Source organism: Sarcophilus harrisii, chromosome 5, assembly GCF_902635505.1.
Source record: "Sarcophilus harrisii chromosome 5, mSarHar1.11, whole genome shotgun sequence".
NCBI lineage: Eukaryota > Metazoa > Chordata > Mammalia > Dasyuromorphia > Dasyuridae > Sarcophilus > Sarcophilus harrisii.
Window position 1 is genome coordinate 239,882,942 of NC_045430.1, and position 18,606 is coordinate 239,901,547.

General features: G+C 33.7%; 1 protein-coding gene across 4 annotated transcripts in view; it reads left to right on the forward strand.

The window, feature by feature from the left end:
• The window catches only part of RUNDC3B (RUN domain containing 3B), a 115,201-nt gene that overhangs the window by 79,935 nt on the left and 16,660 nt on the right, over window positions 1-18,606 (forward strand). For 2 of the 4 annotated variants that reach the window (XM_031939945.1, XM_031939946.1), the window contains one exon: window positions 16,141-16,287. The exons of the other annotated variants lie outside the window; for them this stretch is intronic. In XM_031939945.1, the coding sequence (XP_031795805.1) occupies window positions 16,141-16,287 (147 nt within the window). The remainder of the gene's footprint in view (window positions 1-16,140; window positions 16,288-18,606) is intronic. 4 annotated transcript variants of the gene reach the window in all.

Genomic DNA, 18,606 nt, shown 5'->3' on the forward strand with positions numbered 1-18,606 from the left:
ATTGGATTTTCTTGTAGTCTATTGAATGGAAAAAAATTAACTAATAATATTGTTGGGAAGTGACCTTAATTTTCCTCGTATCCATGAAACAGACATTTTTTCTGATTTTTTAAAACTAAAGTATGAAAATAGGAATTTAAATATATATATATAAACTTATTAAATTGGACTTTTTTATTTAAAAAAATCAAATTCTGAACCCATGAAAGTTACCTACAACTTTGTTGGTTATTTGTTTATAGATCACTTTACAGGAAAGCTCTTGTCATTTGTCCTTTTTTGTTTGTTTGTTTATTTGTTTGTTTGTTTAAAGGTAGAATCATGAAATTTAAAGATCAAGCAGGGAATAGTGGATAGAGAATTGTCCTCAAAATCAGGAAGACCTGATTTCAAGTGCTGCCTCTGACACAAACTGACTGGGTGACCCATGGCAAAGTCACTTTGTGTGTCACCCAACTCTATAGGATTTAATACCTAAATCAGAGAAAAGTTGCAATCTACTTTGATAAGAAGAGTTCTCATATTTGGAGTTTGTGAGACTGACAAAATTATTATTCCTTGGCATATTTTTCTAGTTAGAAATTGCTATTGCAGCAGCTAGGTAACTGAATGGATAGAGTTCCAGCCTTGGAGTCAGGAGGATTTGAACTCGTCTGGCCCCAATCACTCAATAACTTTGTGAACTTGGACAAGTCACTTATTCCTGATTATGAAAGGAGGAAAGGAAGGAACAGAGGGAGAGAGGGAGGGAAGGAAGGAAGGAGGGAGAGAGGAAGGGAGAGAAGGAAGGAAGGAAGGAAGGAGGGAGGGAGCGAAGGAAGGAAGGTGGGAACGAAGGAAGAAAATAAAGAAAGAAAGGAGGAAAAGAGGAAGAGAAGAAGGAAGCAAGGAAGTTATTATTAATGCTTCTTGTTGTGTCTGACACATAGTTATTGCTGTTGCTGTTGAGTCATGTGTAACCTTCCATGACTCTTTTTGGGTTTTCTTGCAAAAATACTGGAATGGCTCACCATTTCCTCCTTTAGTTTATTTTTCAGATGAGGAAACAGGGTTAGGTATCTTGCCCAGGATCACACAACTAGTAAAGATCTAAGGATGGTTTTGTTAAAGACTGCTAAGTGTTCCTCTCAAATTGTCTTTTTGAGTTGTCATATTTTTCAAAAACATTGGATCCAGGACATGCAGGAGGCTTTGAATGTGTCAAGAATGAAGCCCCTTCACCTCAGATGACTTAACTTGTTGTATGCACCCCAAGTTGGATCTCTTGTGTGCTCTTGAGAGGCAAGACAAGTGCCAGCCAGTGTGTGCTAGACTGGGAAAATGCTTGTGCTTCTGAGGTTCTTTGCAGTTAAATGGATCCTCCCATCTTCATAGTCTAGTAGGGAAAAAAATATAGTTTTTGCCATCATCTTTCTCCTCCCCTTCAGAAGGGATTTTGTCCTTTTCCTCACTTTTTCCCTCCCATATATGCTCCTTCCTCCTTTTGTCATATTGTCATAAATATGCAAACTTCTGAAAGGACTATGAACTCTTTGAGTTCTGCATATATGTTGTTTTCTCCAATAATAACCTTGGTTTTTCACATAAATCTCGTTGGTGTTGTTGACAATTTGACAATTTGAACTCAGGTCCTCCTGACTCCAGACCTGGTGTTGTGTCTACTTCACGGCACATAACATCTGTTTGGTAAATGTCAGTCAACTTGAGTTTCTTATTATTTTATTTTATTTTTTACTATTTCTGTGATTTTATTATGAATGAAGGTCCCCCATGAGAAACTTCTTCTACAAAAGCAAATGGCCTTCTTTTCTATAACTTAGTCTTAGGATTGCTTTAGGGCACAAAGAGATTTAAGAGATTAAATAAGTGTTTTGACAAAAGTCTCACAATAGGTGTCAGAGACAGGTCTTGAATCAAGTTCTACCTGCCTGAGGTCACCTTTCTATTCACTAGCCATATTGCTTCTTCTCATGCTTGGTTATATTATACAAATTAGACATATAATTAGTTAACTAATCATGATGTTAGAAAAACATAAATAGCATATATATAATGCTTTAAGGTTACAAAGTGTTTTAAATATATTAATTTAATTTTGTCCTTGCAACAACCTTGTGTGTGAAGTAGATGCTATAACAATATCCATTTTATGGATGAGAAGTTTGAACCTTAGAGATGTTTAAGGGAATTACCCAGGATCCCACAGAGAACAAAAGCCTTTTTTCTCTTTGGGCCTTACTACCATCATTAAATACTTGAACCCTTTGAGAAATTAGTTTACCCATTTGTAAAATGGAAAGGTTAGATGTTCTATAAAATTTGATGATCCTGTGATGAGTAGAGAAACAAATAATGAACTAGTACCTAACAGATTTTCTTGTGTCTAAAAATTTAACTTAATGACTGGGCTGTTACAACCCTAAATGTATTTCTCAGAGAGAGATCAGCTGTCTGACATGGGCTTAAGAATCCTGGATCTCTGTTGAAAATACTGCATGCAATTTTAGCTTTACCTTAAGGTGATCTAATGGCATTTCATGAGATCGTGAATTATTACTCTCTGAGACGACTGGGGTATGGCCCTATAATCAATGATCTAAAATGTTTGTGATACTCAATACATGCAAAGGTATGATGGTTGGAGATGGAATTTTTATATGGGCTGAAAAAGAGTTTCATGGGATTAATGTGATATGCTTTAAAAGATAGGTTGAAATCAGACTAGGAAAGCCTATAACTATTTTGTAGAAGAATTTATCTTTTTATCCTAATGGGAATAAGGTATCACTGATCATTCTTGAATAAAGGAGTGATATGTTTAAACCTATGCTTCAAGGATAGCAGGAATATGTAAAAGACAGTCTGGAGAAGGAGGGCTTAAAGGATAAGAAGACAAATTTGGAGATTGTTACAAATATCTGGATATGGTAGCAGTAAGGTCCCGATCAGGTGGTGATCATGTGAATAGTGAGAAGGTGATGGCTAACAGAGGCTGCATGCAAGTAGAATAAGATTTGGGAAAAGATTGGATATGAAAGATAAGGAAGTGGGGAAAGTTGATAATGATTTTCAGGTTGTTAACCTTAGTTGTCTAGAAAAGTTGTCTATTTCTGTTGAAATAGTAGGTTTGGCTAAGAAAATAAAGATTTATGCTTTGAACATATTGAGTTTGTGATGCCAGTGGGAGTTCAGCTAAAGATATCTATCAGATAGAGACAGTACCAGGAAAGAATCATGGGTCAAATAGAAAGTTTTGAAGTTGTCAGCAAAGGGATGGTAATCAAATTGTTGAAAACAAATGAGGTGACCAAGAAAGGGAGTATAAAGGAAGAGAGAGAGAGAATAAGAGAGCACCCAGGACAATATATAGCCAGAGTGGGCAAGACATGAAAGATGACTGATGTCATGAAAATCTAGAAAGGAAAGACTATCTGGAAGGAGACAGTGTTTGCAGAAGAGTCAAAAAGGTAAGAAACTATTAAGAAGTCATTAAATTTGTCAATTAAGACCTGGTCACTGATAACCTTGGAGAGATTTATTTCAATTGAGTGGCAGTCTTCAAAGAAGTGGAAGCAACAACTATAACCAGCCTTTTTAAAATAGTTCATTGGTGACAGGGTAATAAAACTTTTAGGAACTGGAGGGTCAAATCACGACTTATTGAGGATGAACACTATCTAGGCATTTTTGAGGGCATCAGAACAGGTGACAGAAAGTAAAAAATTGAAACTTGGAAGGGAAAGGGATTAAGAATTAGGTATTCAGCAATAAGAAACAATATAGTGAACAATAATTTACTTTGTGTCATAAACTGGAGGAATGAATATAAAATGCAATGTCATTCTCCACCATCTATCTTATTGTAACAATCCCCAAAGTGTGGATAAAGAATTTGCCCCTTAAAGAAATTACAATCTATTGGAATATATATATATATATATGCATATATATATATTTACTCACATATATAAAACTTAAATACAAATAACCATTATTCAAAATAATATGCAAGTTTAAGATGTTTTGAAAATGAAATAATTTGTTTTTTGGAATGATTCTGCTAAATAGAACTTCCTGAGATCAAATGTTCAGGCTTGTTTTCCCACTGGAAATCCTTCTTTCCCCTATATAATACATTGTTAAATTTCTGTAGATTATTATGCTAGACAAAATCTGCACAAATCTCTAAGATCGTGTGAGATATTTTGTTATATGCTTGAAAATTATAGAAGATGGTATGTTTGAGGAAGAGATTAGTTGTAGGATGCCATATAAATGCTTATTCCCTCCCCTCTCCTGTTTTGTTATCAGAATCTTAATAGGATGTGTAACAGTTTCCTGTAATAAGATTTTATTTTGTATGCTTCTTACAATTATAACATTTCACATGTTGATTTTGTTTAAATAAAACAAAATTTTCAATGGCCTTCTGATGATAAATGAGGAGACATTAAACAGGAAGAAGCTGCTCACCAAAAGACGTTTATTTTGTGAAAGAAGAGATCCATCATAGAGTATAGATTCAAGAGGACTCCTCTGTGCACAGGGAGGTCCTCTGGATGCTTTAATTTGAAAATGAGGTTGTGTTAATTCCTTCAAGCTACCAAACACTAAAAAGTTTCTTAGACAAGACTCAAAGACATTTAACCTATCCATTCACAAAGGGAATATGAAATGGATAAGGAATGTATATTGCCTAGGTTACAGTTTGCATTCGGATGTCTATGGAGAGAGAGTTTTCATCAGTGTGTATGTAAAAAAGGTTGGTTACATGTAGCTATAGTGTCTCTTCACCGCTTTTCCTTCACATGCTAATCCTAGCAAACATCCTAGACTAATGTTTCTATCTTGTGTCCCTTTTGTAAAATTATCTGATTCAGTGTCTCCTCATTCTTATTTCCTTTCTTGGGACATGGGAGATTATTTGTACACTGGGTTCTCTCTTTGACCTCTATTCCTTACCATGCAGAGGACAGGTAATTTTACCATAGGCAGTTTTTTCTCAAATATTTATAATTTTTAGTCTCTCTCTTCCTTCCCTTCTTGTTTCTAGATTCTTATAGCAGGAAAAAAAAATGTGATAATATTTTTGTCTGGTGCCTTTTATTGCGGATGTTGAGTATTTGAGTTCCATTTAGGGTTATGACCTTTCATTAAGGTTATATTTGAATGTTTCATTGAGTCAGATGATGAGCTTGGGATCTTGACAAGAGGACACAATCTGACAGATTCTAGCAAAATAGGAATGACTTTGAGCGTGGTTTCCTCATTGTACTGTGCATATGTTATTCAAAGAACGGGGTAAGTTTAGAGATTCATGTTACCAGAATGACCACCCCCAAGGATAACATTTTTTAGTCACAACAACTCATGAAGGCCATTGGCTAAAATCTAAAGATAGAAGGGTTGGGCATTATATCATGGAGGGTAGACTCACATTGAAGAAGCCACAAGACCTTGAAGTGACATTGTATAAAAATGAGCCCCCAAGATCATTATCATTTCATTAAATGGGAGCTCATTATGCTTTGGTAGACTTATTTTAGGGACAACCTACCATTCATAACATTGTTTCCATGAGAAAAGGATTCCAGATTCCAAATGATTGAATCTGATCTAGTAACAATGATACCTCGTGTATCTATAGATGCTTAAAGGAAACAAGATGCTTTTCTCATCATCTTGGAAGGGTGGGTAGTGCAAGTACCATCTTCATTTTACAGATGAGGAAACTGAGGGTCAGAGATGCTTTTGGTCACATGGTGAGTAGGAGAGCTAGGACTCAAACCAAATGTCCTAAATTCAAGGTCAGTGCTTCCCCCCCAATATACCGTACTCCATTAAGATAAGGACTATTGCATAGGATAAGAAATTTGAGCCAACCATAGTGTAATAGGATTTTAGAACACCAGCTGGAAAGGCCTTAGTGACCATCTAATCCAACCCCCCTCATTTTACCAGTGAGGAAATGAGGTTCAGATATCCTTTAAAAACCTCTGTCTTTTTCTTATATTCAAATACAGGCTAATATCCAAATTTGTCTAAGTAATCTTTCTTTATTTTCTTCTTTGGGGAAGAAAATTATGTGAAATTGATGAAGTCACTCATGTATTATAGAGACAATTTAGCTAGTAAGGAAAAGACATGATTGCCCCATTCGTAATGTCAGTGGATAAATTTTCATTAACATCAGTTGATAAATTCAGTATATTATTATTGGCCCACTTTTTTTTCACTTTATCCTAATAACTTCTCTTTCAATTGGAATTCTCACTAAACAAAGAAATATAATTAAGGAAAACAAACTGACCTATTGACCATATTTAATAAAATGTGCCCTTTTTGTCATTTCTAGTTCTATACCTGTTTAATGAGAGGAGGGAGGTATGTTTTCTCTTCACTCCTCTAGTCAAAATTAGTCATTGTATTGATTTGAATACTGATGTTTTTAGAATTATTTTCTTTTATATTATTATGCCTATTGTGAGTATTGTCCTCTTTGTTTCTTTCTGACTTAGATTATACAAATCTTATTTTTTTCCGACTTTTTCATATTTATCTGTTCTTATAGCATAATAATATTATGTCATCAACCTATGTCAAAATGTATTCTCTATTCAAGTTCATCCACTTTATTATATTTTGCTACCCCACATCCACACAAATGCTGTTAAGAATTGTTTTTTGGCATAAAACCCCCTAACTTAGCCTTTTTTGCAATGCTGCTATTCTCAGTTTACTTTTTTTAACCTCCTTGTAGTATTGTCTATAGTCTTTGTTAAAGGATGCTAACACCACATGAATAGTATTTATCTTTTTGGATTTTGTAATGTAAGACTGCTTAAAGTGCTGAGAGATTCAGTGACAGAGCAGCTATGCCCCTGTTTGAGGCAAATGCTTAGCAACAATTGGAAGCATATGGAATGGTGCTACTGATTATAAAATGAATCATCTTTTTCTTTTAACTGGCTGGAAGTGACTCATTAAGAGGAGAAAAGTAGCAAGGAATGTCATGGTTCTTGCTAATATAAATCTTTTAAAATGCATGCAATAACAGCAACAAAAGAAACCCCCTGCATTTTACTGAGTATTTTTCTGTCAAGAGTTTTTTTTAATTTTAATTATTTTCCAGTTCTTCAAAATCCTGTTAAATTTTGTAGAAATTAAAATTGCACCTTAGGTTCTTAAAATTGTTTTTTATCATTTTAAAATGAAGACTACACATGAATCCTTTGTTACTTTTTAAAATTTCAATTAAATTGATCACTGGTGTCTATATATATATATATATATATATATATATGTATATATTAAAGAGATACTGCTGGATTTAATCAACTAATTTTAAAACTTGCAGCAGCTTTATTTATAATAACCTCTTTTCAAAATCCCCTTCAAAAGAAAGTAATGAAAGGTTTTATTTGTTATTGTTGAGTTGTTTCAGTAATGCTCAACTCTTTGTTTCCCCCAATTTGGAGTTTTATTGGCAAAGATACTGAAGACACTTGCCATTTGCTTTTCTAATTCATTTTATAGATAAGGAAACTGAGGCAAACAGTTAAGTGGCTTGACCAGGGTCACACAACTATTAAGTGTCTGAGGCCAGATTTGAATTAGTGGAGATAAGTTTTTCTAATGCCAAGCCCAGTGCTCTTATGGGAGTATTCAAAAGTTAGTATAACTCATGACTTTGTAAGTAACATTTCTGTGGTAACAATGACTGGAAAAATTTAGATACTCACTTAAAAAATAATAATATATTTGGTACCTTGAGGAGACAGTAAAGGTTGTAGGAGGGGAATGATTGTCTCTTTTCTAATACTCAGAAGGTCATTTTTTTAAGTAAGAAAAGATCTGGAGATAATTGATTCAATGACCCTTTTATTCTTAGCTGTCTTAGGGAAGGGATCACTGTGTTGTACCTCCACTTCTAGATGATGAGCATTGCCTGCCAATCTTTTATACAGCTTTTACAGTCACTCTGCTCTCCAACATTAACTTCTTAGTTGCTCTAGTTCAAATTAGTAGGATATTGTGCCTGAACTCACAATTTAGATTCTAACATGACCCAGCTGTAGAGAACAGCAGGAAGTCAAAGGAGTGAAAAGGCTTTGAACCTACTGTTACAAGAGCCACAATTTTTCAACAAAATGAAAGGGTAAAGAAGGACCTGAGATATACTGATTTCAAGTACCAAAGGGTTCTAATATACATGAGCTTGGTATTGTTCAAAGAACATATAGGCTGTTAACCATCTGATCAGTAAAGAAGCAGAGAGGGATATTATTGTTTCTTCATTTTCATTCTCTTCTCTACCATTTCTAAGGTCCTAATCTCAAATGGGTAACTCAAAATCAGTTTTTGAGAGGGGGAAACCTTATCATCATGTGGAATTTAAGAATGTTTGTGGTAAAGACTGAATTAACCATGTTATATAGTTTTGCAACTCTTGGCTTAAATAGGATCTGAATTTTGATTTTTCCAATATTCAAATGCTCTACACTTTCCCAATTTCTCTTTTATTCTGTATTATGAAACGAATTTTTGACAAAGTGAAACACTTCTCTGTGATTAGTAGTATTGCCTTATGTGCATGTATGTGTATTTACCATTGTGATAAAAGAAAGTTAACCAAGAGAACGGAATAAAGAGAGATTCCATACAGGTGGAGAATCCTCCAAAAGCTCCTAATAGTAGATGAGATTATGTTGGTTGCATTAAGCTCTAGTGTTTGTAAAGCCTCATGAAAAAAGATTAGTAACCTTTCAAAGGGAGATCAAGTTTTTGTTGAATGAGGTCAAGTTTTTGTAATCTTTTTGCTGATTGTGACAATTATTTGATAATGGTTAAATTCCCTTTGATAATAGTATGTTGTTGATGTTTATTCCTTTATCCATTTTCCACTTTTCAGTATCACTTGCTCATTTGAACAGGTCAGGTTAGAGTTTTTTTTTTTTTAGTTGTTCACCATTTTTTCCTACTCATCTTTCTAATTTAATATTTACTTTTATCTTTGTAATAACTAGTTTGTAGTCGAATCATATACTATTGTTAATTTTTAAATGTCTCACACATCTATAATCTGTCCTGTATTTTCTCTTAATATGTATACAATTTCATATTTTGGGGTTGATGTTTGATGTTTGCCATGCCTAGTGCCTCCTGACTCCCTTTATGAAAAAGAGAGGCTTCAGTTCCTATAATGAAGAAAGGATTCATGATATAAAGCATGAGACTTAAGTATAGTCTACTAAATAGTGTTTTCCTTCTTTTATTTTCTTATTCCTGAGCCATATAGTCCAACATTTTCCAGTCTTCCCATTTGTCTAGCTTTGCTTTGAAACCAGTATTAAAGCATACTTATTTTAATACAAAGGAGTTTAACAAATTCTTCATAAAATTTCTCTACCCCATTCTCTGCAATGAATGGGTATAAATTGTAGCAACATTAATGGTGGATTTTTTTTTTTTTTGCTTATGTTCATCACAATCACTAAAAAATTAGCTAATGAAGTATCCTATAAAACTATGCCTTTGGGCATATATTTTAACACCAACAGTCCCACCTCCTTTATTTGCTTCTATGAGGAGAACCATTTGCTTGGCTGCTAAGTTCTAGTTTCATTGATAAAAAGAACATCAAGAATGTCTCACTAATATGTCAGTTTGGTGGTTGTTTGTCAAAAGATACTCTATTTAAAATACTACAGTTAAGTTAGTTTTTATAAATGAATTAAATGTATTATTCTTAGGACTATAAATACTAAAAATATAGTTGGGTCAAATTTTCTAAGTGGAAATAGGTAAAAGATTTCTTTAAGATAGAAGATAGAATCTTTTAGAAAAATAACTGAACTGCTAAATGATTTTTAAAATTCTTTCCCCTTCTCTAGAACTTTAACATTCTGTGATGATTCTTAGGCTTAGGACTGAAGATTGGCAGTTAGTTGATTTTCATGAAAGAGCTTCATGAGAGGGTCAATGTAGATTAATGGAAAGTTTCTATTGGCATCAGAACCCCTGATTAAAAATCCTTCATCTGACGTAATCATTTAACTTTAGCTAGTAGCTTAACATCTCTAACTAGTTATTTTTTTTCACCTATCTCATAGGGCTATTATGAGGAGAATACTTTTTTTCCTACTTCAGGACTTTATTATTATTATTGTGCAATTAATTAAGCAGGACTTATTTTTTCTTTTTTTCCCTACTTAATATTTTCCCAATTACATGTAAAGATAATTTTCAATGTTCACTTTTATAAAATTTGAGCTCAGGGGAAGCTGGATGACTAGATGGCACAGGGGCAGCTAGATGGCACAGTGGCTAGAGTGCCAGCTTTGAAGTCAGAAGTACCTGGGTTCTAATCTGACTTTAGACACTTAATTTGTCCTAGCTGTGTGATCCTGGGCAAGTCACTTTATCCCAATTGCCTCAGGAAAAAAAAGATTTTGAGCTCTAAATTTTTTCTCCCTCCCTTCCTCCCTTTTCCCCTTCCCAAGGCAGCAAACAATCTGATATTATATATGTATAATCATAGATAATGCTTTCTTTAAAAATTTTTTTATTCATTTTTAAACTTAAAGACAAAAAGACCAAAAAAAAAATCATGCACATACAACACAAAAGATGCAATATGAAACCATGAATTTCCACATTATTTATTTTGAAAAACTATATAATAAATACTGTATATAATTTTCAAAACTACCCTGCCTTTCCTTCTGAGTTTGCTGCTGTTGTTCTTTGCTGTGCACTTTTCCCCTCCTTCCTTACCCCTTGCTAGATCGAGAAGGCCACCATTAGATACAGATATGTGCATGTGTATACAAACACATACATACATATAAATATAGCTGATTTCATATATACATATATATAAAAAACTGTCCTATAAATACTTCAGTTTATCAGTTATTTCTCAGAGATGGATAGCATCTTTTTTCATAAGTCCTTTTTAGTTGGTTGGAATGTTTATAATGCTCAGAGTGATTTCGTCCTTCATACTTCTTTAAATAGCATGGCTATTATCATACAGTGTTCTCATGTTCTGTTAATTCCATTGTTTATTATTTCATACAACTTTTTCCATTAAAAAATCATTCAGCTCATCATTTCTTAAAGCACAACAGTATTCCAGAAGACAATTTCCAAACTATAAAGCAACTATAAATTTTAAGTTACTGATACGAATGGTAATATTTGGTACCCTTCTACCAATAATGCCAGTGTGATAGATTTTCAGAATCTCAGATGTAGAAAAACCATCAGAAATAATGTAGTCTAATACATCCCTAACAGTCAATTCCAGGCAAAGTGCTAAGTACAGGGGATGCAACAAAGGCAAAACATAGATCTAACTCTCAAAGAACTAATTCTAATAAGGGAGATAACATGGAAAGAATTGTGCCTTCAACATAGCTAGAGTAGATAAATGAAAGATATTCTCAGAGGGAAACTAGCAATAGAAAGGAATGGATCTATTCGGGAATTCTCTAGTTTCCAAGTGGTCATTTAGCTTCTGATTGAAGACCTTCAATCTTGAACATTTCCTAAAATATTATTAGCAAATAGTTTTGTTTTTTTTCCCCCAACAGTGTTTTTTGGGGTCATTGTAAATATCAGCAAGTCATCTTTTGATAATTAAATATGTGTTGTTGGAAAAAATTCAAATTCTAATGCAACAAAAAAATTGACGTTATACCACCTTGGTTACTTGGTTCTATATAAAAAGGAGAAGAACTTAAATATTCTTTTCAATACTAAATTATTGAACAATTTTGATTTAGGGTATAATTGGGAAAAGCTAGTACCTATGTCTTATTGATGTGTGTTTCATGATTTAAAGATAAGACTCAGGGTCCTCTGAAAATGTGTGACTAAAAAAAGGGAAAGTCTGTTATGCTCTAATTAACTTTTACTGTTGATTGTAGCAGTAAGGACAAACTAATTTAATAATCTTATAACTGATCCATGGTAACAGAAGCAGAATAGAATTCTGTGTCATTATCTCCTAGGAGGCAAACTGTAAATGTGGAAACATTAGGGCCTTTTATAGATGGTAACCCAGTCTCAGCCCATTTCTAATAATAGTCTATGCCAAAAACAGGTTTGATGCATGCAAAAGAAGGCATAGGATATAGAGATGCTTTTCCTGCAAAGAAGGTAGAAGACAGTGGAAGATTATAAATAATTTTTCCTTTTCACAGCAAAAAGCATTAAAAAGGAAAACAACAATACAGAAATTTTGAGAATTATCATTTCTAGAACTTATATAGAGAAAAAAGATGTAAAGTGAAAGAAATTTGCCTTTCTGCAATATATTTTCATAGTTACTGATAATAGAATTCTCAAATTTGGATCTTAACTCCTCACTCCCCAATATACTATGTGAAGATTTTCAAATGGTATTTAGAGAAGATTAATTGGGAAATTATTTAATAAGGATTTAATAATTAGATGACTTTCTTTGTAATTCTGTGAAAAATCAACATTTCTGTTTTGCTAATTTTCCCAGTGTGAAATTGTATTTGCTTATGATTAAAAAAATAGCTTTGATATTTTATTTTTTCCAATTACATATAAAAACAATTTCTAACCTTCATTTTTGAATTCCTAGTTCTTTCCCTTCTTTTCTTCTCTCCCCCTCATTGAGAATGGAAGCAATTTAATAAAAGTTATACATATAATACAGTGCAGTCACACAAAAACAAATTTCCATCTTAGTCATGTTGTGAAGGAAAACACCAACCAAAAAAAAACAAACCACCCCCAAAAAATAAAGTTTTAGCAAAAGTATGCTTCAATCTACATTCAGATTCTAAGAGTTCTTTCTCTGTAGTTAAATAACATTTTTCATCATAAATTGTCTTGGGTCTTTGTGATGCTGAGAATAGCTTAAATTACTCACAGCTGATCCTTGTACAATATTGTTATATGCTGTTCTCCTGGTTCTGCTCACTTCACTTTGCCTTTAGCTAATAAGCTAAGTCTTTTCAGATTTTTTTAAAAGCTCCCTGCCCATAACTTTTCATAACACAATAGTATTTCATTACAATCCTATGTCATAACGTGTTCAGCTATTCCCTAATGGATGGGCACCCCTTCAATTTCCAATTCTTTGACATTACAAAAAGAGCTGCTTTAAATATTTTTGTACACAAAGATCTTTTTTTTTTCCTTTTTTTAAAAAAATCTCTTTGAGATACAAACCTAATAGTCATATTACTTTGTCAAAAGCATGCACAGTTTTCTAGCCCTTTGGGTATAACTCTAATTTATTTTCCAGAATGGTTGCATCAGTTCACAACTCCACCAGCAGTGCATTGCTGTCCCAATTTTCCCATATCCCTTCCAACATTTGCCATTTTCCTTTTCTATGTTATTATCCAATCTTGTATGTGTGAAGTGGTGACCCATTTGCATTTCTCTAATCAATAGTAATTTAGGGCACTTTTTTTTTTTAAATGACTATACCTAGTTTTGATTTCTTTATCTCAAAACTGCCTGTTTCCTTTGGCCATTTATCGGTTGGAAAATTCTAGTCTTATAAATTTGACTGGGTTCTCTATACATTTGAAGATGGGATCTTTATCAGAGAAACTTGCTGTAAAACTTTTTTCAGCAGCTTTCTGCTTTCTTTCTAATTTTGGCTGTTTTGGTTTTGTGCAAACTCTTTTTAATTTAATGTAATCAAAGTTACCTATTTTACATTCCATAATGCTTTCTGTCTCTTTTCCCCTTCTGAAGTATTTTCACAAAATCTAAGAATTTCAGAATTGTAAAGGATTTCAAAAGGTATTAGTTTACTTTGTACCTGAACAGAAGATAACTATAGCATCTTGTAGCTTGCTAGCCTCTATTTGAATGCTCACTATTTCCTCTGGTCAGCCTAGCCCATGTTTGGATATCTCTGATTGAAAGGAAGTATTTTCTTATGAAAAGCAAAAATCAATCTATATGAAATTCACCCACTAGTCTTAATTATGACTTTAGATCCAAGCAGAACAAATCCAAACATTTATCCATTTGTCAGCCCTTGATACTTGAAAACAACTATCATTCAGTTATTAATTCATCGGGCATTTATTTCTAAAGGACCTGCTATGTGCTGATCATTGTGACTCTAAAGATGAAACCAAACAAGTTCCTACCCTCAAGGAACTGATCTTCAAAGGCTTTTCTTCTTTGGGATAAAACTCCAGTTTCTTCAAGTGATATTTGTATGGCATAGCTTCTAGTGCTGTCTCCATTCTAAGAGCCTTCCTCTGGAAACATTTTAATGTCTCATTATCTTCCCTAAAAAATCCCCATAATGCAACTAGATGTGGTTCTAATTATATCTTTGTGAGCTACTGATAACATATCTTTGTCAGTTGACAATTGGCTCCCCAATTTTTTAATCCTATAAAAGCATGTAAATAGGTATTAGAATTATTATAGAGTTAGATAAATCCAATTTACGTTTCAGGTCATTAGAGGAACAGTTGGACACCTACAGCATACATGTCCATGATAGCACATGGACTGATTTTTCATGAGTGTGATCAGTTGCTTTCAATATTCTCCCCAATCTTTGAAACTACCTCTTAGCATAATAAGAATTGCTTCCTCTATGAGCATTAGTGGCAGCTTCTGAATCGATGTCAATCTCTGTCATTACTCTCATGTCCACTTGTGAGCTGGTTAGCTCACATACCAAAATAGTGCTAGTAGAAGTAACAGCAGCAGAAGGAACAGCTAACATTTATATGCTATGTTAGTAGTTTACATTATTATTAAATTTGAACCTCTTGCCTGTGATAGATGCTATTATTGTACCCATTTTACAGATGAGGAAACTGAAGCAAATAGATTAAGTCAGTTATCCAAGGTTACATAGCTAATGAAGATTGCTCTATTAAACATTGAGGCTATCTGGAATATTATTTTAATAATAATAATTGAATAAAGTCCTTCTAAATGGGAAGTTCTGCCTTCACATAACTTCATCAACCCTAATACTAAATAATACCAGATATTCTCTTCATTTGCAAGATTAAAAAGTTTGGACTGGATGACTCCAAATCATGTGAGATTGTATGATAACTATTAGTTTATCCATAGAGTTTTCAAAACTTATTGGAAAAACAATTTTCAGCTGCTAATTGTTCTCAGTGAGTCATAAATACTGGATAAGTTAGACCCCTCAAAAAGCAAAAGATGAATACCCATTGTGTGTTGTACCATTCTCTAGTTGGGTTACTATGTTCCTTCTTTGGTTCAGTGATAATATTGTTTAAATCTGGTAGTAATCCTTAATAAAAAAAGTTTTTGTCATCTGCCTATTAGGATTTTATATTTTCTTCCTTCTCCCCCCACCCTCTCTAGTTTTGGTTTTCTGCTTAATTTTTGGAGTTTTTCTTTTAAAACTTAATAAATTATTCCTAGATTATTACTGGGCTTGGGTACTGGGAAATTACCCAGATGTGGTTGATATTTTTAATATTTGTGTCCCTAGATATCATTTTTAAAATTTTTGATATCATTTGTAACATTCTTAGAGACAGCTAAGCAGATAGTTAGTTAGAATCTTGAGTCTGGACTCAGAAACATCTGAGTTCAAATTTAGCCTCAAATATTGTGTGACCCTGGGCAGACCAATTAACCACTGTTTGCTTCAATTTCTTCAAGTATAAAATGGCAAAAATAATAACACATCCCTAAAAGGGTGTTTGATAGTGAGGATCAAGTGAGATTATATTTGTAAAGTGCTTAGCACAGTGCCTGACACATAGTAGGTCTAATAAAAATATTTATTCCCTTCCTCATTTTTAAGATGCCACCATCATTGTTTCACTGGGAAAAAATACCATTTGGGTTTTTCTTTCTAATCCCAAATAAAAATGATGCTTCAGCAAAGTCTCCGAGGAGACAACGTGCAGGGTATCACAAGCACTGCTGTGATACTCACTGGGGACAGAATTTTACACACTTCAGGGAAGAGCTTCTGCCCACCTCACCTTGCTAGCTATCATTTTTTTGCTGTATATTCACATACCTGTTTAAAAGATGAGTTGTTGGGCTTCTATTGATGTTGGTAGCTCATCTACCATTTCAGAACAGTGGAAACAAAAGCACTCTCCATCTGAATGTTCACAGGACTGTGCTAAAGAATAATGATTTAAGATCAAGACAAGAATTAACTACCCACCTCACCAATCAGTGGCCTTCCCCAGGAGCTCTGGATGTCAATGCTGTTGCCTTGGATACCTTGCTTTACCGAAAACACAATAAACAGTGGGATGAGTAAGTGGAATGCTTTTTTTTTTCAAACTAATTAAAAATTTCAGTTGTGCTAAAGTCATATGATCATCCCTTTCTTTTGAGGCAATGGGTATAGTCTGAATCTGGAAGTGAAACATCAAGTCTGAATCCTAGCATTTACATAAAATGTGATTTAGGGAAATTTACTTACCATCCCTAAGTCTCAATCGAGTCATCTGCAAAGTGAAAATAATGCTTATTGGACTAACCATCTCACAGGTTTGTTATGGAGAAAAGCCACTTGTAAATCTTAAAGCTCCATATAACCAGGAGTTATTATTATTTGATTTTTCAGCATCTTCTGAGTTGGACATTAGCTTAGGACTAGGAAATAAAAAAATGTTACAGGGTGTAGAGCCAGTTACAAGAAAGTGCTTTCCAGTGATTGGAGGGGCTAGGTTGAATAAGTCATTGTTTTCAAGCCAAAGCATTTGGGAAAGTGAATGGCACAGATGAGGTTAATACTTCATCGACTTCCCACCTCTTCCCTCTATTCAGTTTGAGAAAATGTATAATCATCCAATATGAATCTGCGTCTAAGACACCACTATTTGTTGAATTCATGGCTTTGGGGTCAGAGTTGCTTCAGGATTCATTTTTCTGAAAGTTTGAAAGTACCAAATTGAATGTTATTAATAGCAAGGTAGAAAATCTTCTCAGTAAAGAATTCCACTCTGCAAATAGTTTGAGTAATTTTTTATATATCCAGAGAATATGATTTCCATACCATACCTTTTTTCTGTTCAATGTGACTGGATGGAATGGTAATATTGTAAGCCACTGGAAAGCTTTGCCTATAAGTAGCCTTTCTTTACTTATTAAAATGAGGGGGATGACCGTGATCCAATGGAGAATCAAATTGGACTTGTAATCACAACAAGACTGAAGTTCAGATTCTGGCTCAGACACTCATTAGCTGCCCTGCCTCAGATTTCCTGTTTTGAGAAAACTAGTGCTTATATCTCTATAAATATGAATATTGATACACAAATAATACAGATATATGAGATAGAATATTTATTAAATTCATATTATGAATGCCATGAATAGTGTAAAACACAAAATATAAGAAAAAAAGATAGTCCCTTTCCTTAAAGCGTTTATCTTGATATGGGGGCGCAGATAAGGGAGAAGGAAGCCAACATATACTTACCTGAACTAGGGAAAGGTAGAAAAGTTCAAAGAGTAAAGAGTAGGACTGAGGGAGAAATGAGCACTAATTTATCCTATGCCTTGAATCCTTCCCTGGGTCTAGCAGTGAGCTTGTAAAAAGGGAATTTCAGAAATGTGGACCTTCCCTTCTGTTCCTAAAATGCCTGCTCTCCTCCAGGTGCCATAAGAAGATATTCTCCAATTAAGTCTTCTTCATATTAAAAAAAAAAATGGTTTCTGGATTGTCTGAATAGAAAAATTCTCAGTAACTTATGTTCTTTTACCTGAAGATAAGCCAAAGGCTTTCTGCCTGGAGTGCTCCTCTTTAGCTGAAGGCCAGCTCAATCTGTGGTTGCTTGCCTGTGCGTGGCAACCAGGCTCCTCATAACTAAAGCATCTTTAAGGAAAGATGATTTTCACAAGTTATGCTTTGGGCCTTTGTCAGAGTCTGGACCTCTACTAAAATGACTGTTCTAATACCAGCAGCTTTAATCCTCTACTAAAGTAAAAAAATTTCCCCCAAGAACTCAAGATTCCAATCACTTTTCTGTGAGAGCAGCATTTCTATACCTCAATCTGTTCTCAGACTCAGCAAGGTCAAGGCTATTGTTAAGAGAAAGGGAGTGTCCCTTTTAAGGTCCCTATAACCTTAATTAAGGCCATATTAGGGAGTAAATTTGACCAAGTTTACGGGATGTGATCGTCAAACATGAAAGACTGTTCAGAATGCATCTCAAATGTTTATATAACTTTGGTATGGGAATTCCAGTTCATTAATTGACTTCTTAGGTCTTTAATGTTCTGGCTTTTTAAGGATTTTTTTAAGTACCTAGTCACTTGGAGAATTGCTTTAAGCTTTTTTTTGGATATATTCCTTAAAATATTAAGTTTTAGATTATAATGAACCTTTAAAATATCCTTTTCTCTCCAAGATGTTGTTTTTTTGTTCGAAAGTTTTATTACTTTATTTTAAAATAAAGATTAATTTTTGAATCCTGAACTTAATGGATGCCAAAAAATTCCATATAGAAAATGTAATTGAAAAAGATCATTGTGTGAAAATCTGAATAATTATTATATATTGCTCGCTTTTTCCTCAGTTTATTTTCAGTTCTAAATTCCTTCCCCCATGCATTGAGAAGGCAAGGA